Consider the following 26,314-nt stretch of genomic DNA (forward strand, 5'->3'; position numbering starts at 1 on the left):
GCGCCCGGCTGAAAATTTTTCTAAGTAATGTCTAATTCCACTTTCCTAATAGTTACAGTTCAGTGAGTGTAATTACCATGTGAGGGTTGAAAACTGGTAGCCTATGGGCTTTATCTATCAGCAAAGATACTTTGACTTACAATATTAAAAGCAGTTCATTGATTAGTGTTATTAGGGCACTACCTCTCCAGTTGACATTAGTCCATGTCATGCCTAGTATCTTACACCTGGCCTGCTTCATTGTCTTGTATTAATATTACTTGCCTGGCAATAGGTAATCATCCTATTACATGTTCTTGGAAAATGTAATCATCAGTTTACATGTTCATGTGAGTGAGATTTCAACCCCTGAATGAAACTGTTCTTTAATGATTTAGCTTCTTTAGGTGTGTCAGGATCATCTTTGTGAGCATTGTTTTCTCTGTGCAGTGCTATAGAAGTAAAGATAGACATCAGGAAGTTGTATTCTTGCCATTCAGAGATTCATAGAATTTTAATAGAAGATAATTTAGAGATTGAGTGCAGAAGCTGAGACCAAGATTGGGTAAATAACTGACCAAAGGTCACAAACCTTGTTTAGTGACAGAACCTAAGTTTCTCTACCCATTGTATTATTTTTACAGCACAATACTGCCTCTCTACTTATTTTTTCTAGAAGCAGAGTGGAGGAGAAAAAGTGTGTGTGTGTGTGTGTGTGTGTGTGTGTGTAATTTTAAGATTTTAGCTATATATTTTTGTGGCTTACTGCAGCTGTATTACAGGTGTGAGGGCTCCAGATCCTTACCAGCAAGCCAGATACTGGTGTTGGGGGTTTGAGGGGGGAATATGGAATTAGTTATCAGGAGTTAGAACTTTTTAAGTCTGACTCTATCCCTGATTTGTGACCTAGGTTTAGTCACTTACTCAGAGCCTCATTGTTCTTCCTGGCAAGTAATATCCATCTGATATTATTACTTTGTTTTTATGTAACTGTTATAGAATTCACTAGCTACTACATTAGACCATATGGAAAAAATCAAGGTACTACTGTGATACATTCAGACAATGCAATATTATTCAGAGCTAAAAAGAAATAAACTACCAAATCATGAAAAACATAGAAGAACCTTACATGCTTATTACTAAGTGAAAGAAGCCAATTTGGCAAGACTGCATACTGTATGATTCCAACTCTATGACATTCTGGAAAAGGTAGAACTGTGGAGGCAGTAAAAAGAGGAGTGGTTGCCAGGGGGGTGAGGGAAGGTTGTGCTGAGTAGACAGAGCATAGAGGAATTTCAGGGCAGTGAAACTATTCTGTGTGATAGTATAATGGTGGCTGCATGTCATTATATGTTTGTCTAAATCCACGGAATGAACAGCATCAGGAGTGAACACTAGTGTAAACTGTGGACTTCCACAGTATTGAGGTGTCAGTGTAGGTTCAATTGTAACAAATGTTCCACTATGTGTAGCTTGTTGATAGTGGGGAGATGTGGGGTGGGGAGGCCAGGAGTATGTGGGAACTCTACTTTCTGTTCAGTTTTGTTCTGAACCTAAAACTGCTCTAAAAATGAAGTCTTCTTTAAAACAAAAATCAAGGGACTGATTTTATGTTCATTGTACTATACTCTTTTGACCCTGCATGTCAGTACTTTTGCTGTATATAGAAACTGAAGAACAGTATAGTAAAAGCATGAACCACAACTTCAGTACTTGTAAGTATACTGGAAGAAGATGAAAATGGGCTGGGTCCAGTGGTGCACACCTGTAATCCCAGCACTTTGGGAGGCTGAGGCGGGTGGATCGCTTGAGTCCAGGAGTTTGAGACCAGCCTAGGCAACATGGTGAAACCATGTCTCTACTAAAAATACAAAAAATTAGCTGAGCGTGGTGGCACATTCATGTAGTCCCAGCTCCTTGGGGAGCTGAGGTGGGAGGGTCACTTGAGGCTAGGAAGTCAAGGCTGCAGTGAGCCCTGATCATGCCACTGCACGCCAGCCTGGGTGACAGAGTGAGATCCTGTCTGGGGGGGAAAAAAAAAAAGATGAAAACACTATAATTATTTTTACTGTGGCCATTCCATCCTTTCTAAAAGGTGAGAGGGGTGTGTGTATGTTTGTGGTAGTGGGTGCATACATGTGTATGTTCAGGTGTGAAGACTGTAAATATTTGTGTAGAAATTTGTGGATTAGACTTTGTAATTAGATTTTGTAATTTTCATCACCTGTGAAAAATGTTTTTCTTCATGGTTAATATTTAATGAGGTACTTAAATTCTTTTTCTTTTAATTTTATTTATTTATTTATTTTTTGAGTCAGGGTCTCACTCTGTTGCCCAGGCTAAAGTGCAGTGTCACGATCATGGCTTACTGCAGCCTCAACCTCCTGGGCTCAAGCCAGCCTCAGGCTCCTGAGTAGCTGGTACTACCAGTGTATGCTACCACACCTGGCTAATTTTTGTATTTTTTGTAGACACAGGGTCTCACTTTGTTGCCCAGGCTGGTCTCAAACTCCTGGGCCCAAGCAATCCTCCTGCATTGGCCTCCCAAAGTGCTGGAATTATAGGCATGAGCCGCTGTGCCCAGCTAAATTTTTTTTTTTTTTAATTTATTTCGAGATGGAGCCTCGCTCTGTCGCCCAGGCTGGAGTGCAGTGGTGTGATACCAGCTCACTGCAACCTCCACCTCCTGGGTCCAAGATACTCTCCTGCCTCAGCCTTCTGAGTAGCTGGAACTACAGGTGCTCGACGTCATGCCTGGCTAATTTTTTTTTTTTTTTTTTTTTTTTTTTAAGTAGAGATAGGGCTTCAGCATGTTAGCCAGGATGTTCTTGATCTCCTGACCTCGTAATCTGCCTGCTTCGGCCTCCCAGAGTGCTGGGATTACAGGCACCACTGCGCCCATCCCACCCCAGCTAAATTTTTAACCAAATTCGTTTTATTCATTAAGAGACCGTTCATGCTTTTCTTCTACATTGCTGAACCTCTCTCTTAATAAAATTTCTAGTACTAATGATTTAAAGCAAACAAAAGCGCATGTGTTCTGAAATTCTGAAAGATGAGTTCAGGTTTCTTGTGTCTCTGATGAAGTAAACTCAGACTAAATACAGAGAAGTGCAAATTATCCTTTGTCACATGTCTTGGAAGAGCCAATCCCATGAAGTTAATCAGCCATCATTTTGGCAGGCTACACTTGTGACAAACTTGCACCCTCCCTGTTGTTTGATGAGGGGTCTTGTCAGAAAGTAAATTTGTAACATTGTTCTTTTTTTTTGTTTCAGTGATTATAACAAATATTTGGTGGTAAATTTAACTACTGAAATTGGGAATACTTTGTGAAATTAAGAGGGTAGCATTCAGCAGCTTTAGAATTTTTCCTTTCTTTTTTTAAAGACAGAGTCTCGCTCTGTCGCCCAGGCTGAAGTATAGTGGCAGGATCATGGCTCACTGCAACCTGCACCTCCTGAATTCAAGCAATTCTCATGCCTCAGGTTCCTGAGTAGCTGGGACTACAATTGTGCCACCACCACGCCTGGCTAATTTTTGTATTTTCAGTAGAGACAGGATTTTGCCATGTTGGCCAGGCTGGTCTTGAACTCCTGGCCTCAAGTGGTCTTCCAGCCTCAGCCTCCCAAAGTGCTGGGATTACAGGCGTGAGCCACCACGCCTGGCCTAGCAGCTTTAGAATCTTTTAAAATGTATGTGTCTATGCTGTTACTGTAGATGATTTTTTAAATTATGATTTTAAGCATCAAGAGTGTGATGTTCAGAATGTACTTTGGTTAAAATACTTTCCAATTAAAAATGCCAGTGTTTAGTTATTTACAAGCATTACTTTTGTTTAAATGTAAGGCAAATATTACATTTCATCATAGAATATTTTCTACATGATATATACTGCCTGCTACAATATGTTTTTCTAATATTATTGTCTTTTTCTATCTTTTAAGAAAACATACAGAATTGAGGATTCTTAAACGGTATCCTCATCTTTGAAAATAATGGATCTATTTCTTAGTGGATGTATTCTGCATAGAATTTGGTTAAATAATCTGTTATATTTACCTCGTCTAGCATCTGATTCTGTCTTGTGTTTCTGTGAAAATGAGACTTCCTACATTATCTCAAATGGTACCTAGGGCTTGGAGTAGGTAAAACAATTTGTTTTGTCTGAGCAGTGTTCCATAAAATGATAGGGGCTTTGGTTTTGTTCCTCCTTTCCCCTCCTCCCATTTAGCATCATCACTGTACTTAAATTGTATTTTCATATCCAACTTGTCAGGGACAGCTACTGTGCAGCCATCTCCAGTCAGCATTCTTTTGTGAGGAAAACCACAGCAGCTACAGCGCAGAAGAATGGGAGAATTTCGGTAGTGTCCAAGACAATTCTGATATTAACAAGGCAGTGCTGCCTTTTAGGTTGTGGGATACAGCCATGTAATGATGAATGACAAGCTGGTGGTATGTACAGTGATGTTCTGTAAACAGACAGTTATAGAGGGACAGACATTTTGCTCTATTGGAGCTTAATGTACAAATTAATAGCCTCTATGTTATATCTTACTGCGGTACAAACATAATGATTCAGGTGCTTTTTTTTGGGGGGGGGGGGGGAATGGGGTCTCACTCTGTCACCCAGGCTGGAGTACAGTGGTGTGATCTCGGCTCACTGCAACCTCTGCCTCCTGGGTTCAAGCAATTCTCCTGCCTCAGCCTCCCAAGTAGCTGGGATTACAGGTGCCCACGACTACGCCCAGCTAATTTTTTGTATTTTTAGTAGAGACGGAGTTTCACCATGTTTGCCAGGCTGGTCTCGAACTTCTGACCTCGTGATTCGCCCACCTCGGCCTCCCAAAGTGCTGGGATTACAGGCGTGAGCCACCGCGCCCGGCCTCAGGTGCTTTTTTATGGTAACAAACAGCTAAATTGTGCAGATTATAAATGGTTCTTATGTTTTTTTTTCCCATAGTCCTCATTACTGTGTCTAGGATCTTTGATGGGTCAGGTTACATACATACATATATTTATTTATTTATTTATGATAGAGTCTTGCTCTGTTGCCCAGGCTGGAGTGTAGTGGCATGATTATAGCTCACTGAAGCCTCAAACTCCTGGGCTTAAGGGATCCTCCTGCCTCAGCCTCCCAAGTAGCTGGGACTATCAGGCATGAGCCACTGTGCTTGGCCCAGGTTACATTTAAATTGGGCATCTATTTTATGCATTCATAATTATGGCCCTGAACCGCCATAGAGGTACAAGAAATCTGGGATGTACCTACATTACCACAAGGATATATACACTAATATATTTGATTTCTGAGATTAAAAGGCAACAGGTAACATTTGCTTTGATATTGTACTTTCTTTTTGGCCGTTCTCATTAAAAAAAAAAAAAAAATAGCCAAACATAGTTTGAACTAGCATTAAAATGATTAGATGTTAAAAATCAAGTGACTGAAATACAATTGACATTGGAAATAAAAGTCACATTTAATTAGCTGTTGCTCTGAGTTAAAAATTCATACTAGACAAATTGTATAATTCATTGGTTATTATCCCTTTTTTTCACATCACCCCTAACAGTTTCCTAAGCATTCCCCACCATTAATTCATTTGATTCCCAACATTTTTCTGAAGGAGGGAGGACGATATAGTTTAGTACTTCAAAGAAATGTAGAAAACTTGAATGTAAGCCATCTGGACTTTCTGGTCTTTTATCGCATGTAAATATATTACAACTACCATTCCTAGTATGCATTGTTCCATTGTAGTTTATGTCTTTATACTGTTTTGCCCCAGCATCATCATATGTTACATATTAGAATCTGTAATTCTCTAGGAGTCACATCTCTCTCGAGTACAACAGCAACACTCTTTCTTGTTTGACACAAATTAAAGGCAGTCCCAGGTTTTCAGAAGGGTTCCTAAATTTAGGCAAAGTCTGACTATATCAATATTAGTCTTGTATAGTCATAGTTATCAAGTTAGGGGGAAGATGGGGTTGAGTTTACTTATTAGAGCGTGAGTGAATTAATAAGTAAACTGCATTTCAATCAAGCTAGCAAATTAAAGGTCTAAAGTCTAAATTTTTAGAAAGATGGACTGTAAATCCTAATGATATTAGTAAAGGGTCTCATCTCCTGTGGAGATGGGATGTAAAATCCACTGATATAAATACCTCTGTGTGTGTGTGTGTGTATGTGTGTTTTGAAGGAAGAATAAGTCCCAAAGAATATTTTTTAATTAGAAAAGTAAGCCAAAGTCTAATCAATACCATGACATATGCATTCTCTGCCATCTGTTAAACATCCATGCAGAGAATTTTGAACTTTACTGAAAAAAATCTCTGATAATTACAACTGCTGCTGTTCTTAACTTATTTGTACTTTATAAATTCCATGACAACTTGAGAACTGTAAAATAATTATGTCCTCAAATCTCAAAACCAGGAAACAGACCTTCTTTTGTAGACATCGTATCCAGTTCACTGTGAAAGATGAGGTTGTAGATGCTGTTTCTGTCAAACAGGTGGTATTTTAAAAGGATATGGACTTTTTTTTTTTTTTTTGAGACGGAGTCTCGCTCTGTCGCCCAGGCTGGAGTGCAGTGGCCAGATCTCAGCTCACTGCAAGCTCCGCCTCCCGGGTTTACGCCATTCTCCCGCCTCAGCCTCCCGAGTAGCTGGGACTACAGGCGCCCGCCACCTCGCTCGGCTAGTTTTTTGTATTTTTTTAGTAGAGATGGGGTTTCATGGTGTTAGCCAGGATGGTCTCGATCTCCTGACCTCGTGATCCTCCCGTCTCGGCCTCCCAAAGTGCTGGGATTACAGGCTTGAGCCACCGCGCCCGGCCGATATGTACTTTTTTAAAGAGGTTAAAAAGGGAAAGAAACTATTTCTTTTTTTTTTTTTTTTTTTTTTTTTTTTGAGAGGGAGTCTCACGCTGTCGCCCAGGCTGGAGTGCAGTGGCCGGATCTCAGCTCACTGTAAGCTCCGCCTCCCGGGTTTACGCCATTCTCCTGCCTCAGCCTCCCGAGTAGCTGGGACTACAGGCGCCCGCCACCTCGCCCGGCTATTTTTTTGTATTTTTTTAGTAGAGATGGGGTTTCACCGTGTCAGCCAGGATGGTCTCGATCTCCTGACCTCGTGATCCCCCCGTCTCGGCCTCCCAAAGTGCTGGGATTACAGGCTTGAGCCACCGTGCCCGGCCAACTATTTCTTACAAAATGAAAAAAGTGCTATTATTTTAGCTAAGTATATTTTTATAGCTTCTGCCACTAGTATTCCTCCCCGTCCTCCTCTGTTAGAATTCTATCCTGCGTCTCCCCTGGACTATCCCCTCCAATAACTCCAGTGCAGATTCTCTTATTGAATTTTACTTGCATTAAGGAGGGAGTTTATCTTGAGTTTCTCTTCTGTGTTTTTGTTCATAAAATGGTGAAATCTTCACTTAGTTTCTGTTTCCATTAAACAATACATACCTTTTACTCTAGATTGTAATTTTGTCTCTAATGTTACAACAGTAACACATCCCCTCTTCTTTAGAGGATACCTGTGTGGCACATTCTGAAGACTGCCCTGTCTCCTTCCTGCATCCTCATCATTGATGAATGTTGGTGTGACTTATCAACGCGATGACTGAGTTTTAGTTAGACAGTAGAAAGTCTTTTTTTTTTCTTTGTGTAAGTTCTGATCTCATCAACAAATAAATATTTCTCCAGGTTAGTTTTTCTGTACACATAAAATTTAGTATCCTTGGTTTCATTTTGAGCAATTGGTGTGTCTGAAGACCTAGAAAGATTTTGAGTAAGATTTGATAACTTTCTGGATTTGTGAAAAGTTAAAGTCTCTATCAGCCTCTGGTATAAAGAGTGAAGGTTGTATTTTTAGATTGCATGTTGACTTGTGGAAGGAATAAAAGGATGCATCTTTAAGGCAATACTGTGTAAGAAGATGTCTTGAGTGGGTGTGGCCGTCTAATAATTGATATGCAACAGATGCTGCCATGTAGAGCACAAACCAGTTGAGTATGACTGAATGTGTGAAAAAGCAGAGACTTGAAGCACTGACATCCAGTTGTGCGGGGCAGGGTCTTGAAGTTCCTTTTGAGAGAAGCTTTCTAAAATTTGTGGGAGCAATTTTTGATAGAAATAAACTAGTGGGTTGATTGGAGGGGTGGGGGCAGTCTTTCCATCTCTCTGTCTCCCTTCTCTGTTGAAAAAAGCCATGGAACATGGAACGATTGACTTAGATGGTGGAAAAACGAACCTGATTTTCTGTTGTATTAGACCTATAAAATTCCGTATTTTTCTTCAGGACCTGTCTTGCTGTCGTGTGAACACGTTGATAGTATCACTGAATGTCACAATATTGATCACTGTGACTACCTGTCTTGGAAACTGTGACTTGAAGTGTCAGAGGCTCTGTGAACTCTTCTACCTGAACAAACCCTGATGAAACCCAGTGATGTGAATGTCAAGGGAATCTAAGGCTCCGTGTTACACGCTGGGTTTATGGAGTAGTTCTTGACAGATGGATTGAAGGGGGCGGTACTAGCAGTTCTGGAGGCCTGGCACATTGGCTCATTGTTTATAGAAATATATTAAGAAAAGATGATAAGTTATTAATTTTTTTCTCCCCCTCTTGCTTCTGCCTTTGTTCTTTCCAGCTTTCTTTTTTCATTTCCCTGATTTTTTCCCTCTCTTTTAACTCTCATTAACTTATCAGTGAATGATGAATGGCCAGTTTGTGAAATTTAGCCCTTTCTCAAAGCTTCAGGATAATGTTCCAATATAGTTAGCTACATTTAAAGATCTCCATTATATGTGAATACCTTTGAAAATATCAAATCATGTATGCCAGTATAACCTTCGTTGATGACCAGCAGCAGTCATAACTTCTTCGTTTAAAACACATAGTAGTAAAAATATAGGTTCATCTCCTGTGGAGATGAGAGGATATCCTTTGTATAGGGGGCAGTGAGAACCTTGGGTGACACCACACAGCTAGGATTTTTGAGATATTTTCGCTGTATTCTCTTGCTGCCACCCAGAAGTGGTACTGACCTAAATCCGGGGTCCCTCTGAAGTCATTTGAGTGCTGTGTTTGCCAGAGCTGCAAGACTGAGCTAGAACGAGACTGGATTGTGAGACTTAGAAAAGCCAGCTAATATGCACAGCAACTCTCCTTTACTCCCAGTCCTTGGAAGAGCTTGCAGGGTCTCCACACCTAAGGAGCACCTCTGCTGCAGAACTCACCTGGCTTTCAGTTACTGGTTTCTAAGTGCAGTCATCTATATTTAAGTGACAGAGGGCATGTGTGCTTCCTCCAAACCTTGATTTAATTTTTTTTTTTCCCCCACAGATAACGACAGACATGTATAACCACACATGCAGTATTCTAATCTGGTGAACACAGCAAGGAGTAAGGGACAATTCATTTCTGAGTGGCAGTTTGACATACCAAAGCTATCTTTTAAAGAAAAGCTTTACCCAGCTCATATGATCTGACCTGTAATGCAGGGCTCTTTCTCTTTCTTCTTCCTTTTTTTCCCTTTCCTCTCAAGGACTGATGTAAGTTTGCAAGTATTTTGATCATGTCCCCCCACCAGCCCCCACCCCAAGCTTCCACAGCTTTGTTTCAGGTCCTGGGGGAGGAGCAGTTGTGAATGCAGTGTGACTCACTTGACTCCCACGCTCCTGATTCTGGTTCTGATTGGTCGTCACCTTGCTCTAGCCATATGGCTGAAGAGTAGTACTCTAGCCCGCATCCCTTGCTCCTGCTTTCCCTACTCTTCCCTTCTGTTGTACACGACATTGGGAGCGGGTTCTGGGCTTTGTTTCTTGCTTCTAGTTTACTTTAGCTAGGCAGTGAGTAGGAGAGCACACTGTATTTCCTAAGGATGGCTGTAGAGGAGAAAAAAACACCCTTTCCTTTTGTGACTGGTATAGTAATTAGTTTCCTGTGCCGTTTTTGTCCAAAGTTAATTTTTTGGCAGGTGTCATGTTTATGTTGTATTATTTCCTCCTGACTTATCTCCTTCCTCTGATTTGATCTGTTTTGGGTTTTGTTTTTCATTGTTGTTTTTGCTTTGTAAGAGCTCTTGGGGTTCCTTTCTCTGGCTGCTGATGCTGCATGTTAGCTAGTTCGTTAATATGTTTGATGTGTGATGGGGAGGAAGACTGAAAGCAACTCTAAATAATTATTTAATTTTTAAATGTCTAAATATTCTGGCAGTCACCAAGCAATAAAATTTACATGAGATTCTCAACATTATCTGCAGCACCACTGCTATTACTTCGCCTTCTCCTAAACTATAGCAGTTTAATTATTCTGCCTTTTATAATGGAGAAATACAATTTTGAAGACTTGAAAGTTAATTATGATAAGCATTTGATATTGTATTAATTTGCAGGTAGTTTTGCAAAGACTTTAAACTCTGCATCATTTTAAAAAATATTTTCTTAGAGAGGCAGTGCTAGCAGAACGTGATGCATAGCAGAATTTTTTTCCCCCAAAAATTGGCCTTTATATGATATTTTAGTTGTCTGAAAAGAATCAATAATAAAAATACTTTTCTGAAAGCCTCTTGGCCGGGCATGGTGGCTTATGCCTGTAATCCCAGCACTTTGGGAGGCCAAGGTGGGCAGATTGCATGAACTCAGGAGTTTGAGACCAGCCTGGGCAACATGGCAAAACCCCATCTCTACAAAAAATAAAAAAATTAGCTGGGCATGGTAGCACACTCTTGTAGTCCCAGCTACTCGGCTGGTTAAAGTGAGAGGATCGCTTGAGCCTGGGACGCAGAGGTGGCAATGAGCCAAGATCGTGCCACCACACTCCAGCCTGGGTGACAGAGCCAGACCCTGTTTCAAAAAAACCAAAAAAAAAAAAAAGAGAGAGAAAAATACCAAAAAATCAACAAACAAAAACAACTCTCAAGAAAACAAATTTTTTTTACTTAGATGTTTTAGAAATTCATTTTATACATATTTTAATGTTCAAATATGTTAAACGAGTAATGCACAGATTTGCATTTTTTAGAGAATATGGGGGATGAAGTTGGTTATAGCCATAAGCAGGTATTTGAAAATTAACCTGGCTTTTATGGTTTCATCTATTTAAAGCTCTTCGTTCACTTCTTTTTCTTCATTCATGATCTATATTAGAAAATCACAATCTATTTTTATCAGAAATAGCACACCTCCGCTAATGAACTAACTTGAAAGTGTATGAGATATGAGAGGAATGCTGCTTATACCTTCTTCCTCCCATTAGGGCAGGAGAGTCAGAGCCCAAATATGGCCCCCAAATAGTTATTACGTGCTTTATGAGCAGTTTGTTGGTCTTTGGTCCCACCACTTTACACATCATGTAAAGAGAACAAGGACGTTTACTCAGCAGTATAGTTTTTTGTTTTTTTTTGAGACAGAGTTTCACTCTGTCGCCCAGGCTGGAGTGCAGGGTGCAATGGCATGATCTCGGCTCACTGCAACCTCCAACTCCTAGGTTCAAGCAATTCTTCTGCCTCAGCCTCCTGAGTAGCTGGGATTACAGGCATGTGCCACCATACTTGGTTAATCTTTGTATTTTTAGTGGACATGGGGTTTCACCATGTTGGCCAGGCTGGTCACGAACTCCTGACATTAAGTGATCAACCCACCTTGGCCTCCTAAAGTGCTGGGATTACAGGCATGAGCCACCGCGCCCAGCCAGCAATATAGTTCTAAGTGCAGAGTATAGTTGTGAACAAAATAAGCCCCTGCACATATGGGGCTTACATTCTGTTGAAATGTATTATAATAATGAAGGTATCCAGAAACACATTTCTCTTGGATTTGAGCAAGGCCTAGAAAGTTTGAAGAATTTTGACTTTAATTTTTCACTCCGTGCAGTTAAATCCCTACTCTGCCTAAACAAACGTGTATACCTCCACAGAACCTGTCCCAGCGAAGAAGTCCTGCTCATGAGTTACACATTTCAGTAATTTAGAATGTCTGTTGTTTATATGGCATGTTACTGGGATCAAGGTTTCTTTGTTTAACAATCTGTTGAATGTTTTCAACTGGGACAGATACATGATGTTTGCTTAATAAAAATTACTAGGGCTAGTATCTGTGTTATCATATGCAAAAAATAATAACTTGGGCCCAGTAGTGTGTGCTTGTAGTCCCAGCTACTTGGGAGGCTGAAGTGAGAAGATTGCTTGATGCCAGGAGTTCAAGGCTGTAGTGCATGCACTATGACTACACCTATGAATAGCTACTGTACTCCAACCTGGCAATATAGAGAGACCCTATCTCTAATAATAATAATAATGACCAACAACGTGCCAATCACAGTTCTGAGTACTTTCCATATAACAAGTCATTTGGTGCTCATAAAAACCTCAAGGGTACTGTTAACCACCTCATTTTAAAGAGCAAGACAGTGAGGCACAGGTAGGTTCATAAACTTACCCAACATCTTAGAGCTGTGAGTAGCAAAACTGAAATTGGAGTTGAAGTAGGATGGCTCCAGAGTCCTGCTTTTTACTGCTACATTGTATACTGCCCTCAGCATGCTAAGTTAATAACAGGACATCTGAACTCTGCTGTGTTGCCTCAGTTGCCCTTTATATATAAAACATTTCTTACACCATCAGTTTTGTATTAGCAATAATGTATATTAAATGCTTTAAGCTCTTCATATGTAGAACCTGTGTAAATTTAGATGTAATAAGTTTTAGATGAAGCTAGTTACAGGAAAGATGTCAGAGCATATTTCTATGCAGCTGATAGAGCAGTATTATAATATATTTTATTTCTTTTTGTCTTCATTTGGTAGAAAAGAGTAGTTGAACAGCTACGGAAGAACCTGATAGTAAAGCAAGAACAACCGGACAAGTTCCAAATACAGCCATTGCCACAATCTGAAAACAAACTACAAACAGCACAGCAGCAACCACTACAGCAACTACAACAACAGCAGCAGTACCACCACCACCACACCCAGCAGTCAGCTGCAGCCTCTCCCAACCTGACTGCTTCACAGGTAAACGTGTGGATGGAACATTGCAGGCTGCAGATTGTAGACTGATTTGTTATTGGTCATATAGAACTGGGTCCTGTCTCAGACTATACTGAGCTCAGCTAGAACTAAACAAAAGTTATTTTGATTGCTTTTTTATAGTATAACCTAGATAAGTATCATTTGAAATCATTGGCAGAAGGAAATAGCATTACTAAGAAGCAAAAATCAAATGATTTCCCACCTGTCTGAAGAAGGGGAGAAAGGTAGTCAATAACAAAGAAAAATCACTTCTCTGCTTTACAGCAGAATTAAAATCTTATTTTGAATTTTTCGAGGTATTTATTTACACTTGTTCTAAAAGTTTATGACTTGACCTCTTTTGGAATTGCTTTTCTGGAATTCTTAGCAGGTAGGCCTAGAGCTATTCCAGGATCAGTGCTCTTGGGAACAGATAGAAAGAAGCATTTGGAAGGTGCTGTGGCTGGGCTCAGTGGCTCATGCCTGTAATCCCAGCACTTTGGGAGGCTGAGGCAGGCAGATCACTTGAGGTCAGGAGTTTGAGACCAGTCTGGCCAATATGGCAAAACCTCATTTCTACTAAAAATACGAAAAAAATTAGCCAGGCCTGGTAGCAGGCGCCTGTAATCCCAGCTACTCGGCAGGCTGAGGCAGGAGAATCACTTGAACCCAGGAGGCAGAGGCTGCAGTAGGCTGAGATCACACCACTGCACTCCAGCCTGGGCAACAAGCAAAACTCCGTCTCAGAAAAAAAAAAAGAAGAGTGCTATATTTGCACTGTTCATAGAAACACTCATTTTTAAGCCCATATTTATGAGAAAATAAATTTGTTCTAATACACTGATGGGAATCTGAAATGAAAGCTACAGGTCAAAACTAAAGAAGTGGGAGCTTAATAAAATTCTAACTTGGCATAGTTGTGCAGATGTTTTTACCAAAAAGGGCATTTAAACAAGCATACAGTTTAAGAATAGTGAGGCAATCATGATACACAAAAAGGGCGTATTTGGAAATGATATTCCAAATGATACTTGGATCCTCAAAGGTCACAGATCCCTTTATGACTCTGTTGAAAGCTATAGATCCCTCTCCAGAAGAATATACATTCACTTAATACACTCATTTTTGCACACTTCAGGGACTTTGGGATCCTCTGAAATCTAAGCGTGGATACCTCTTACAGCCAACACCAGGTCTTTGTTGTGTCTTTATATGTAGAGAAAAAGAGTATAATTCACTTGGCTGTTCACTGTTTATGGACATTGGACCGGTTCATGTGCAACATTTTGCAAGTAAAGAATGAATTTTTTATAAGAACACTAAAGATGAGTTAACATTTAATAGAGGTTACTGTATACTGGCAGTCTCCTAAGTACTTTATATAATGGACATACTCCTCACCCTAATCCTAAGAGGAAGTTATTATGATTACTATCTCTGTTTTGTTTTTGTTTTTGTTTTGTTGTTGTCGTTTTGAGACGGAGTCTCACTCTGTCGCCCGGCTGGAGTGCAGTGGCGCAATCTTGACTCATTGCAACCTCCACCCTCCCGGGTTCAAGCAATTCTTCTGCCTCAGCCTCCTGAATAGCTGGGACTACAGGCGCGTGCCACCATGCCTGGCTAATTTTTGTATTTTTAGTAGAGACAGGGTTTTACCATATTGGCCAGGCTAGTCTTGAACTCCTGACCCTGTGGTCTGCCCGACTCGGCCTCCCAAAGTGCTGGGATTACAGGCGTGAGCCACCGCAACCGGCCCACCATCTCTGTTTTTTAGAAGAGAAAACTAAGGCACAGAGAGGTCACGTAATTTACCTAAGATCATGGAGGGTGGTATGTGGTGGAGCTAAGATTTGAACCTAGATGTTCTGGCTGAAAAATATGTCCATTCAACTACTCTTCTATACTGCCATTCATTGTTATTGGTCATATAGAACTGCACTCCAGCCTCAAAAAAAAAAAAAAGGAAAAAGAAAAAAGCAGTGCCAATACTGTATAAAACCAAAGAAGGAGAAAGAAAAATCCCTGTTGTAAATCAGATAGCTAGGACAGCCTACATAATTTTTACCCTAATCACCACCCCAAGGCTATTTGGAAATTAGGCATTCAAAACTGACTTTAAAAATCTTCTTACCAGCACTTGTATTGGTTCTGAAAGGTTGCTTAGAGGATACTTTTTGTTTAAATTTTAAACAGAATTGGGTTAGATTGTTCTCTTTCCAAAGTACAGGTTGATCAGAAAATGTTTACCTGGAAGGAGTGTGGTAGAATTCATTGTTTCCTGTTACGTAGGAGTTTTCTGTCTTAACCCATGGAAACATTCTGTGCAAGTAACATTTTATGTTATAAAAATCAAAGAAGGCTGGGCATAGTGGCACACGCCTGTAATCCCAACACTTTGGGAGGTCGAGGTGGGTGGATCACTTGAGGTCAGGAGTTTGAGACCAGCCTGGCCAACATGGCAAAACTCCATCTCTGCTAAAAATACAAAAATTAGCCAGGCGTGGTAACATGTACCTGTAATCCCAGCTCCTCAGGAGGCTGAAGCATGAGAATCACTTGAACCCGGGCAACAGAGGTTCCAGTGAGCCGAGATCGTACCACTGCACTCCACACTGGGCGACAGAGTAAGACTCCATCTCCAAAAAAAAAAAAAACCACACACACACACAACAAAGGAAACATTTCCAAAATACTTATAATAGCTTTTCCTTTCCCTGGTAGTCTGTGTTGCTTTGGGATGGTGGATGGTGAGAGGCCCAGGGCTACCTCCAAAACAGTGTTGTATAGCACCTCTCCATCCAGTAGCCCACCTGATATATTTAATTGATTTTGCTAACCTTTTTTTTGAGATGGAGTCTCGCTCTGTCGCCCAGGGGTGCGATCTCGGCTCACTGCAAACTCCGCCTCCCAGGTTCATGCCATTCTCCTGCCTCAGCCTCCCAAGTAGCTGGGACTACAGGCATCTGCCACCACACCCAGCTATTTTTTGTGTGTGTGTGTTTTTAGTGGAGACGGGATTTCACCCTGTGAGCCAGGATGGTCTCGATCTCCTGACTTCATGATCCACCCGCCTTGGCCTCCCAAAGTGCTGGGATTACAGGCGTGAGCCACCGCACCTGGCCAACCTTTTTTAAGTATTGTTTTATTTAGTGAAAATGTTTAATGATAAAAACCAAAAGCATCCTCTAAGTTTTTGGTTTTTGAGTTTACAGGTAAACTACCAATCTGGTTTTTAGTTTTTGTTTGTTTGTTTTTGAGACAGGATCTGGCTCTTTTGCTGAGGCTGGAGTGCAGTGGCACAATTTCAGCTCACTGAAACCCCTGCCCCAAGCCGTCCTCCCACCTTAGCCTCCCAGGTAGTTGGGACTACAGGCACAGGCCACCATGCCCAACTAATTTTTGTATTTTTTGTAGAAACAGGGTTTCACCATGTTTCCCAGGCTGGTCTCAAACTCCGGAGCTCAAGTGATCCACTCACCTTGGTCTCCCACAGTGTTGGGATTACAGACATGAGCCACTGCGCTTGGCACTACCAATCTATTTATTGGTACTACCAGTCTATGTGGTAGATTCTGGTATCCAAAGAGCAGTGGTCCCTGCCAGAAATCTGGTATATCATTTTTAGTAATTTTTGTTCATTCTGTAAATATTTGTGGCGTTCCTACTGTGTGCAAGCACTGTTCTAGGTAATGTGGAGACTAAATTCACAAATTTAGAGGGTTTCTATTTTCTTCAAGAATTTAAAAAATTTAAGATGTTAGAGGAATTTTGAAGACAGAGTAATTTTGACTGGAGGGATCAGAAAGTACATGTCAAGGAGGGTTGCATCTGAGCAGGACCCTGACAGATGAATGGGATTTTAGCGATAGAGCAAAGGGGAAAGAGCTTCACAGGTATAGAGAGTAGTATGAACAAAAAGATGGAGTCAAAAAAGTAAATGCATGCCCTGGGAATCGTAGGTAGGCTGGTGTGGTTGGAGCGTGGGATCCATGAAACGATGGAGAGGAGATAAGGCCAAGCCCTCCAAAGCATGCCAAAACTTCTGGGTTTTGTAACAGTCATAGGGAAGTCAGAAGGTTTGTGAGGACAAGGACAAATGGGAGGTTATATATGACATATATTAAATACACAACTTCAGAAAGAATTAAACATTAAGTAGCAATCAGTGGGCCAGGAGGAGATGCCAAGAGGAGGAAGTTTTTTTATTCTAAGTCGGGTGATTGGCATATATCAAGGCATAGAGGAAGCAATGAGGAATGCTTTTTGGGAGGGGGAATGGGGACAGTTTGCTTTACTTAGTTAACGCCAACTCATGCTTGTATGTATACTTTGAAAGTTTTCCAATCTACAGAAAAAGTGAAAGAATAGAACAGTTAAATACAGGTATACTCTCCAACCTATATTCACAGCCCTCTAATTTTTAATGGCATAATGCAAATGTAAAGAAGAGAGCAGTTAATAAAACCAAATGGAAAAGAAACTTTTGGAGACAAAAAAGGGAGAAGGGTTCTATTTGTGGTTGTTTGAGTATACAACATGACTGCATTCAAAATTAAACCAGCAAAATAATATAAAATAGATGTGGAGGTTAGTTAGATCCCATAGTAATAATCCCTTAAATTCTGATTTGTACATTGGAGTTCATCCGTTTTATTATATTTTATTTCTTTTCTGAGACAGGGTCTCACTGTATCACCTAGGCTAGAGTGCAGTGGTGCAATTACGGCTCACCTCAGCCTTGGCCTCCCAGGCTTAGGTGATCCTCCCACCTCAGCCTCTTAGATAGTTGGGACTACAGGTGTGCGTCACCATGCCCAACTAATTTTTATATTTTTTTGTAGAGGCAGGGTTTCACTGTGTTGCCAAGGCTGGTCTCAAACTCCTAGGCTTAAGTGATCTGCCCATGTTGGCCTCCCAAAGTGCTGGGATTACAGGCGTGACCCACTGTGTCCAGCCTGAGTCCATCTGTTTTAAATCAATACTTCATATTTGGCAGGCAAACAACAATAACTTAGCAAATAAATAAATAAATAAAAAGGATTTTGCTATTGGCAGTATTTGCCATGCCATGTATTTCTGCATTAATTTCTAGCTCATGCAGTTTGTGTTTTGTCAAAATAAAAAACCCCTTCGTGAAACTGGAGAAATAGCTACCTTCTCTTAAAGGTGATCATACTTAGACACTGTTAACTAGCTAAAAACAAATCACAGCTTTCATATAAATAAATCTCTTGGCTGGGTGTGGTGGCAATTAGCCAGGTGTGGTAGCACCTACCTTTAGTCCAAGGTACTAAGGAGACTGAGGTGGAAGGATTACTTGAGCCCAGGAGGTCAAGACTGCAGTGAGCCGTGATTGCGCCACTGCACTCTAGCCTGGGTGACAGAGTGAGACCCTATCTCAAAAATAAATAAACAACAACAACAATGATAATAATTTGTTGTTGGACACCTTTCTTCTCTATGTCTCTTCTTCCTCCTTCCAGAACAGTTCAGACCTTTTCATTAGACTTGCATTTCAAAGTTCTAAATTCCTTTTGTCATCTAAACTCAGGAGCTTAGTTTGTGTTCCCTAATACTTGGGAAAGAAGAAGCACCAGACTAGGGGTAAAGATCTAAGCACTACCTGGGTCTTGGTGTCAATAAATAGTAAATATATTCTTCAAAAAGTTTTCACTGAAGCATACAGTACTAGGTCTTGTGCCTGGATAGTAGACAAACAGGTATGTAGATGCTAGAAATCATGTAGTGAAATCAGCCATAACCATAGTTGTAAAAGAAAACTGCTAACCTAAGATGTGAACAAACTTGTTAGGTTTCAGTGTTTTTAAAGCATTGGGTTAATGGTAAGTATACAATTCAGGTGAGTTTGAGGCTTTAGTCAGTATTTTGTAGACTCATCAGTTTAGAGTTATTCAAAATATTGGTGATTTACTTGAAACAAAAGTATATTGACTTCTCTTAAAGCAGTAACAACATGCGTGTCTTTAAAATCCATGTCAGTGAGTTCTTCTGACTAGAACTTTACTCCCACAATCCGTGGTGGCACTGGATTGAATGCCATCTGGTGTGACTGGACCACCACTTCAGAAGTTCTTTAAATCAACATATTTTAAATGGAAAACTAGGGCTAATACACTGTGGCAAAAACACTTACTACAAATTGCTGATAATACAGTCAGTCCTTGTTGTTATACTACTATTAATATACCATTTCTAATAATAAATAGCATTTGGCTTTTATTTGGTTTTCGTCACTGATCAAAGATAGATAATCCACTGCACCCCAAAATAAATATCAGTGTTCCCCCTTTACTCTCATTTCACATTTAAAGAGCAATGGCAAAGAGAATAAGCCACTTAGTGAAGAGGAAACAAAGATTTGGGTGATGATCTTAAAAGATTAGATAATACGTGTATATGTGCGTAAGGCAGAAAAATGGAGATAAATAATTCCCTAGAAGCAAACAACTTAATACCCTGAAGTAGAAAAGCATAGACACTGAAATAGAAATTCATAAGGGAAGTTGTCCAGATGTGTTTCTGAGAGAATGGAAGTACTTTTCACTGGTCTTGCACAGTGACAGAACTTTCTATGATGTTGGAAATACCGTCTGTCTCTACTGTTCAGTTTGGTCACCACTAACCACATGTGACTTTTGACATTTGAAATGTGGCTAGTGCAACTGAGGAGCTGGTGTTTTGTTTTTGTTTTAATTAATTAAATTTAATTAATTTATTTTTTATTTTTATTTATTTATTTATTTATTTTGAGACAAAGTCTCACTATTGTTGCCCAGGCTGGAGTGCAATGGTGCGATCTCAGCTCACTGCAGCCTCTGCCTCCCGGGTTCAAGCAGTTCCCCTGTCTCAGCGTCCCGAGTAGCTGGGCTTACAGGTGCCTGCCACCACGCCTGGCTAATTTTTTTTTTTTTTTGAGACGGAGACTCGCTCTCTCGCCAGGCTGAGTGCAGTGGCACGATGTCTGCTCACTGCAACCTCTGCCTCCTGGGTTCAAGCAATTCTTTTGCCTCAGCCTCCCGAGTAGCTGGGATTACAGGTGCCTGCCACCACGCCTGGCTAATTTTTGTATTTTTAGTAGAGACGCGGTTTCGCCATGTTGGCCAGACTGGTCTTGAACTCCTGACCTCAGGTGATCTGCCCGCGTTGGCCTCCCAAAGTGCTGGGATTACAGGCGTGAGCCACTGCATCTGGCCTACTTTTTATATTCTTAGTAGAGACAGGGTTTCACCATGTTGACCAGGCTGGTCTTGAACTCCTGACCTCAGGTGATCCACCTGCCTTGGTCTCCCAAAGTGCTGGGATTACAGGCGTGAGCCACTGCGCTGGGCCAATTAATTTACTTTTAAATAGCAACTTGTGGCTAGTAGCTGCCAAATCAGACAGTGCAAATATACAGTAAAGGTGGAGTAGTATCGAAATCAGAATCAATGAGTTTGACCAGGTAAATTTTCATGTTCCCGAAATGTCTGTCTATCTCCAGATAGATGCTTAGGCCATGTAATGAGTTAGTTTATATTTTTTTTGTTTGTTTTGTAACTGATTCCTTTAATTATTCTAGTAAAAGGTGTAGAGAAGTGCAGCTTCAAAGCTGCAATAGCACTTCCAAGGAGCATCAGTCAAGTCCTCTCACCTCAGTTCATCTTCTGATCTCTCAGGCTTTTAAAACTCAGATGTTTGTTTCCACCTTGTCATGTTTCATTGCATCTTTGATCACCTCTGCAGCAGTTCTCCAGAGAAAAGATTATAGGTAGTAACTCATAATATCCCTTTGGCATCAAGAACTGGTATTTACTATATACTCGTTGGCTAATATGTTTCATTATCTGGAGCTTGGGACTCACTGCCTTCAAGGTAACTGCCTCAGAGGTGACATGCTAATCCTTATGTGAGTTTCCCTTCCGTCTCTCCAGGGTGACACCATAAAAAAGAAAGAAAGAAGGAAAGAAAAAGACACTGTCCTTTTACCCCAGCCTTTGTGTCTCAGGAAGCAGATATCCAAAATTATATGGTGGCTTTCTTCATATTGCTGAGGTTGTAGCAGTTAGGATAGAGATGATACGTAGCTTATTGATTTGCAACTAGTACAAAGTTTAAATTAATTAAGAGCAAGCAAAGAATTAGAAAAACTAAAAGAAATAAGTATACTCACATTCTGTATCTGTACACCTACCCCGTTTGTTGTTGAAAACCCTGTGCCTGAATTAGTCTGCAGTTATTACTATCCACTTACCCATTTACAAGTGACACCAACATGAGAACTCTTGAAAACTAGAGATTGCCTTTCTCTGTAGTAAGGAGTGTGCTGTATGTACACTAAAGAAATGTTGTGTTCTACAGAGAAACTTGATTGATTATGAGAATTATTGTTTTGTTTTCTTCCGAGGTTTAGCAGCATATTGTTTAGTGGGATTTAGTTTATTATTTAGTTTAGATTTAGTGTCTTAATATCTGTTTTCCCTGTCTCCTAGAAGACTGTAACTACAGCTTCTATGATTACCACAAAGACACTACCTCTCGTCTTGAAAGCAGCAACTGCGACCATGCCTGCCTCTGTGGTGGGCCAGAGACCTACCATTGCTATGGTGACCGCCATCAACAGTCAGAAGGCTGTGCTCAGCACTGATGTGCAGAACACACCAGTCAACCTCCAGACGTCTAGTAAGGTCACTGGGCCTGGGGCAGAGGCTGTCCAAATTGTGGCAAAAAACACAGTCACTCTGGTAAGCCAGCAGCTGCTCCTCATGTGTGATCACATGAGAAGGTTAGGATATGCATTTGTGTAGTATATCCCTTCTAGGCTCCTGCTGGATTTCTCAGTTTCCATCATTCTTCTAGCATACCAAATTCCCCTTTGGGGCTGACAAGGGAATATGGCATTTCTGCTATCTGCTCAAATCACTACAGAAGTGTCCTGACACCAAGGACCAAATTCAGTGCATTATCTGACGTCAAAGTATGACTTGATTTTAGGGAGAAGGTCTCCTTCACAGAGGCATACACACTGTTTCATTTATCTTTCCCTCTCCCTTCACTCTGTCTACAGTGTTTTCCTGTGAAACTTGAGTGCTTAAACTCTCTTATGCTGTATTACTGCCTTGGTGAAAACTCACTGATGATTCTTTTAGTTTAATATCCCTTTAAATTGATTGTACCCAGAAAGTACTGGAGTTAGTTGAGGCACTTTAAAAATATTCAAGAAACTCACAAATTAACCGCGTCAGTGCCCAAGTTTTGTTCAGGAAAAAAAAAAAAAAAAAAAAAAAAAAATCCCTTTAAGGAGGAAGTACTTGAACAAGAATTTTCATGAGAGTTCTAGGATCGAGCCATTTAGAAAACTGATATTCTCTGAAGCTTGGGAGAAATGTATCTAAGTTTTGATGTAAAATTCCTTTAAAATGGCACCTAAGTGGCTTTTGAATGATACCAGTGGTGAGTGAAACTAGAGAGCAATAAAGTGAAGCTTCACCACTTACCCAGGAATTTTTAGAGAAGCAACCAGGTCACTCAACCAGATACTGAGAGTTAGAAAATTTTCTGTAGGAATAAAGCCATTCACTGTTAGCTTATATCAGGAAAAAGCCTATTTGGCTAAACAGCAAGGTTGATTTTACTTTGGATCCAGTCTTGACTTTTAAAATATATTAGTGCAAAAGTTCTTGAGTGTCAAAGAAAATTGTCTAAGATTTACTGAGCTTGCTCTGTTCTCCATTAGGTGTAGGAGGAAACAGAAGTGTGGTTGGTTCGTTTTATAGGGTAAAGCACGCAGGTGGGAGAGTTAAAAAGTTTCCTAATGCAATGTTAATTCAGATGATGAACTTATGATGAAATGTTGTAGAAAATATTGTCTGATCCAAAGAGTAGTGATGCTAAAAATACTAGCTTTGATACTGAAGCGTGATTGTTCTCTCTGGTTTATTGATCTTCCTCATTTTTTTTAGCAGGTTCAGGCAACACCTCCTCAGCCCATCAAAGTACCACAGTTTATCCCCCCTCCTAGACTCACTCCACGTCCAAACTTTCTTCCACAGGTGAGTAAACCAATGGCAAGCCCAATGATAGGTTAGATGGGACAAAAACCCTCATGGGCTCTTTCTAAGTAGCTGTAATGGGGCTTGTCAGCCCAGCTGTCTATCCCACTTAGCTAAAAATTCTGACTGTTGATTTATGTACCATGAAGAAGCTTATTTTGTCATCATGGTTTATTAGCAATGACCAAAGGTAGTAGCAGGGGGAAGTAAAGGAAAGGGAACATTTTCTAAATTTAAAATAATTAAAATCATTATAAACCTTAAACTTACTAGAAGAATTTAGCCAAAGTCTGCCTGGCAGTGGGGAAAGAATGCAATTAACACTTCTTATTTCTTTCCTACATGCCAAAAAGAGTAGGGAAGGAAACAACAGCTAAACCAACTAGTAGAAACCATTCTTCAGTTCTACCCTGGAAAGGATGGTTAAGGATTAAGCATCATGCATAAAGGCAAAGCCTTGCTTCTAAAGGCTCGGGCTAGGGGTCTGTACAGAGGACTTTCTCCCTAGGCCCGAGCAGCCCTGCATTACCATATTCTCCTGAGAGTGTTCTTCCAGCAATTAGGCTAACTTTCACCATTCCCAGTGCAAAATGTCAAGATTTCCCCATTCTGGGCCTTGAGGAGTGTTGACTTCCTTGGTAGAAAGGCTGTGAGAGTTCCCATCTGAGGCCCTAGTTTTCAGACAAAGAGAGAAGAAGAAGGAGTTTTGTGGTTCAGTGGTGTAAATGATTTCCAAGTAGCCTCTGGAGAGAGATTGGGCAATGCTAATACTAGATAAGATGATTTCACTTGTTTATCAGATAAATTCTTAATAAATACCTTAATAAATACCTCGCAGGGTAGTCTGAGAGAGCCCGTGGGAGGGATACCTGCCTTTTTTTTTTTTTTTTTTTTTTTTTTTTTTGCAATGGAGTCTTGCTTCCATCACACGGGCTGGAGTGCAGTGGCGTGATCTCAGCTCACTGCAATCTCCACCTCCCAGATTCAAGCGATTCTCCTTCCTCAGCCTTCCAAGTAGCTGGGGATTACATGCATGCGCCACCATGCCTGGCTAATTTTTGTATTTTTAGTAGAGACGGGGTTTTGCCATGTTGGCCAGGCTGGTCTCAAACTCCTGACCTCAGGGTGGTCCACCTGCCTCGGCCTCCCAAAGTGCTGGGATTACAGGCCTGAGCCACTGTGCCCGGCCTACCTGCCTATTAGAGTATTAGAGAAGGTTCCTTCAAGCTTTCTTTGATGAGTTGACATTCATTCTGACCTAAAATCCTAGCTGAGTTAGCCTAATAAAACTTTGGAAGAAGGATAAAAATGTCCCAGGCAGAGGACAGAACATGTATATAGTTCCACGGTGGAGAAATGCGTTAAGTTTAAAGAACCAAAGGAGGTTTGCTGTGGCTGAGCACAGAGGGCCATGTGGCTCATGCAAGCTAGAGTTAGAGTTGAGGTTGGAGAAGTCCACTGGGGCCAGAGCTGGTGGAATATTGTAGGCTATGCAGGAACCTGGGCCTTACCCTAAGAGCAGCAGGCATTCATTAAAGCTTTTCAGGCAAGCACTTGATGTGGTCAGATTTATGTTTTAGAAAATTCTTCTTGCCTCTGTGCAGAGAATAAATTGGGAATGGTCAAGACTGTGGGCAGGAAGAAGAGTTAAGACATTGTCAATAATGGTATTAACCAATGTTTAGAGAATCTTGCTACATACTAGGTACTATGCTAGGCACTTACATGGGGTATCTATTTTAATTGTTAAAACAACCCTATGCAAATAGGTATTACTCTTTTTAGGGTAAGGAATCTAAGATTTAGTCCATGTTTTTCAAACAGTGGATCATGTCCCACTTGTTGTGAAAGCAGTTTAGTGGATTGTAACCAGATTGTTTAAATAAAATGAATAGAATAGAATAGAATAGGAACTGTTAAGAGTACATAGCACATACTGTGTTCTCTATTTCAGAAAGTTTTTGTTTTTAGAGATACATGTCTATAGGTGCATGCTGATTACAGAGTAAAATACATTTCTTACTGTTAGTTAGTAGCACCCACCACAGGGTCGTTTTAAGTTCAGCCAAACATTCATAGCAACAAGACTTTCATGGGCCACACTTGGCACCAGTCTACTTGGAATGATACAGGACAGAAACCACAGCTTGTGAGCAAGATAGCATCAGACATTTGTCTTCGATAAGTCCATACAGCAGTCCCTACAGCAGTCCAAGGATAGCTCAGGTGTAAGGAAATAAGCTGCTTACCTAAGACAATGGGAAAGCCACCTTGGCATAGAAGCCTTATGCCCACAGGAGCCAATGTATCTTATAAAAACTACATAGGCATGGCTTTCAAGGTCCCCACAATGGATGTGCCCAAGTTATAAGAGTCACCCCACTTAGGGAAGCCCAAATCATGGGGTCCTCTCAAGCCCATCCAGATTTGATTTAGCAATAAGGGAATTTTTTTTTTTTTTTTTTTTTTTTTAAGATGGGGTCTCACTCTATGACCCAGGCTGGAGTGCAGTGGCGCTCTCTCAGCTCACTGCAACCTCCACGTCCCGGGTTCAAGCAATCCTCCTGTCTCAGCCTCTCAAATAGCTGGGATTACAAGTGTGTGCCACCATGCCTGGCTAATTTTTGTATTTTTAGTAGAGACGGTGTTTCACCATTTTGGCCAGGCTGGTCTCAAACTCCTGGCCTCAAGTGATCCACCAGCCTCAGCCTCCCAAAGTGTTGGGATTACAGGTGTGAGCCACTGTGCCCGGCCAGTAAGGGGTCATTTTTATCATAAGCAATTTTGCCTAGTAATATAGTTGACATTCTTACCCTTACCAGGTTTCCGGGAGAGCAGAGCTAAAGAGTTAATTGAAGGTCAAACCTCATGCATAAGGGGAAAGGGTTTTGCCCACAGGGTCACAGTTTTAAAAGTTTGAAAAATACTGGCTTATGGCTGGCCGCAGTGGCTCACACCTGTAATCCCAGCACTCTGGGAGGCCAAGGCGGGTGGATCCTGAGGTCAGAAGATCGATACCATCCTGGCCAACATGGTGAAACCCTGTCTCTACTAAAAATACAAAATTAGCTGGGTGTGGTGGCGTGTGCCTGTAGCCCCAGCTACTCAGGAGGCTGGGGCAGGAGAATCACTTGAACCTGGGAGCCGGAGGCTGCCATGAGCCAAGATCGCGCCACTGCACTCCAGCCTGGCAACAGAGCGAGACTCCATCTCAACAACAACAACAACAAAACTGGCTTATAAAAATCAAGTATGTTACC

General features: G+C 40.9%; 1 protein-coding gene and 1 long non-coding RNA gene across 51 annotated transcripts in view; both read left to right on the top strand.

Annotated features, from left to right (window-relative positions):
* PHF21A (PHD finger protein 21A) overlaps positions 1-26,314 on the top strand; it is a 191,465-nt gene that overhangs the window by 129,998 nt on the left and 35,153 nt on the right. For 16 of the 50 annotated variants that reach the window (XR_013403261.1, XR_003722319.2, XR_013403260.1 and 13 more), the window contains 3 exon segments: positions 12,802-13,008; positions 21,495-21,746; positions 22,965-23,054. Coding sequence is in view for 42 of the 50 variants with exons in the window: in XM_077960969.1 (XP_077817095.1) it covers positions 12,802-13,008; positions 21,495-21,746; positions 22,965-23,054 (549 nt within the window). In the remaining 8 variants the exon portion in view is untranslated. 50 annotated transcript variants of the gene reach the window in all.
* On the top strand, positions 2,745-6,521 carry LOC144334261 (uncharacterized). The gene is made up of 2 exons (XR_013403940.1): positions 2,745-3,478; positions 5,128-6,521. It is a non-coding gene; the product is annotated as an uncharacterized LOC144334261 (long non-coding RNA).

Source organism: Macaca mulatta, chromosome 14 (assembly GCF_049350105.2).
Source record: "Macaca mulatta isolate MMU2019108-1 chromosome 14, T2T-MMU8v2.0, whole genome shotgun sequence".
NCBI lineage: Eukaryota > Metazoa > Chordata > Mammalia > Primates > Cercopithecidae > Macaca > Macaca mulatta.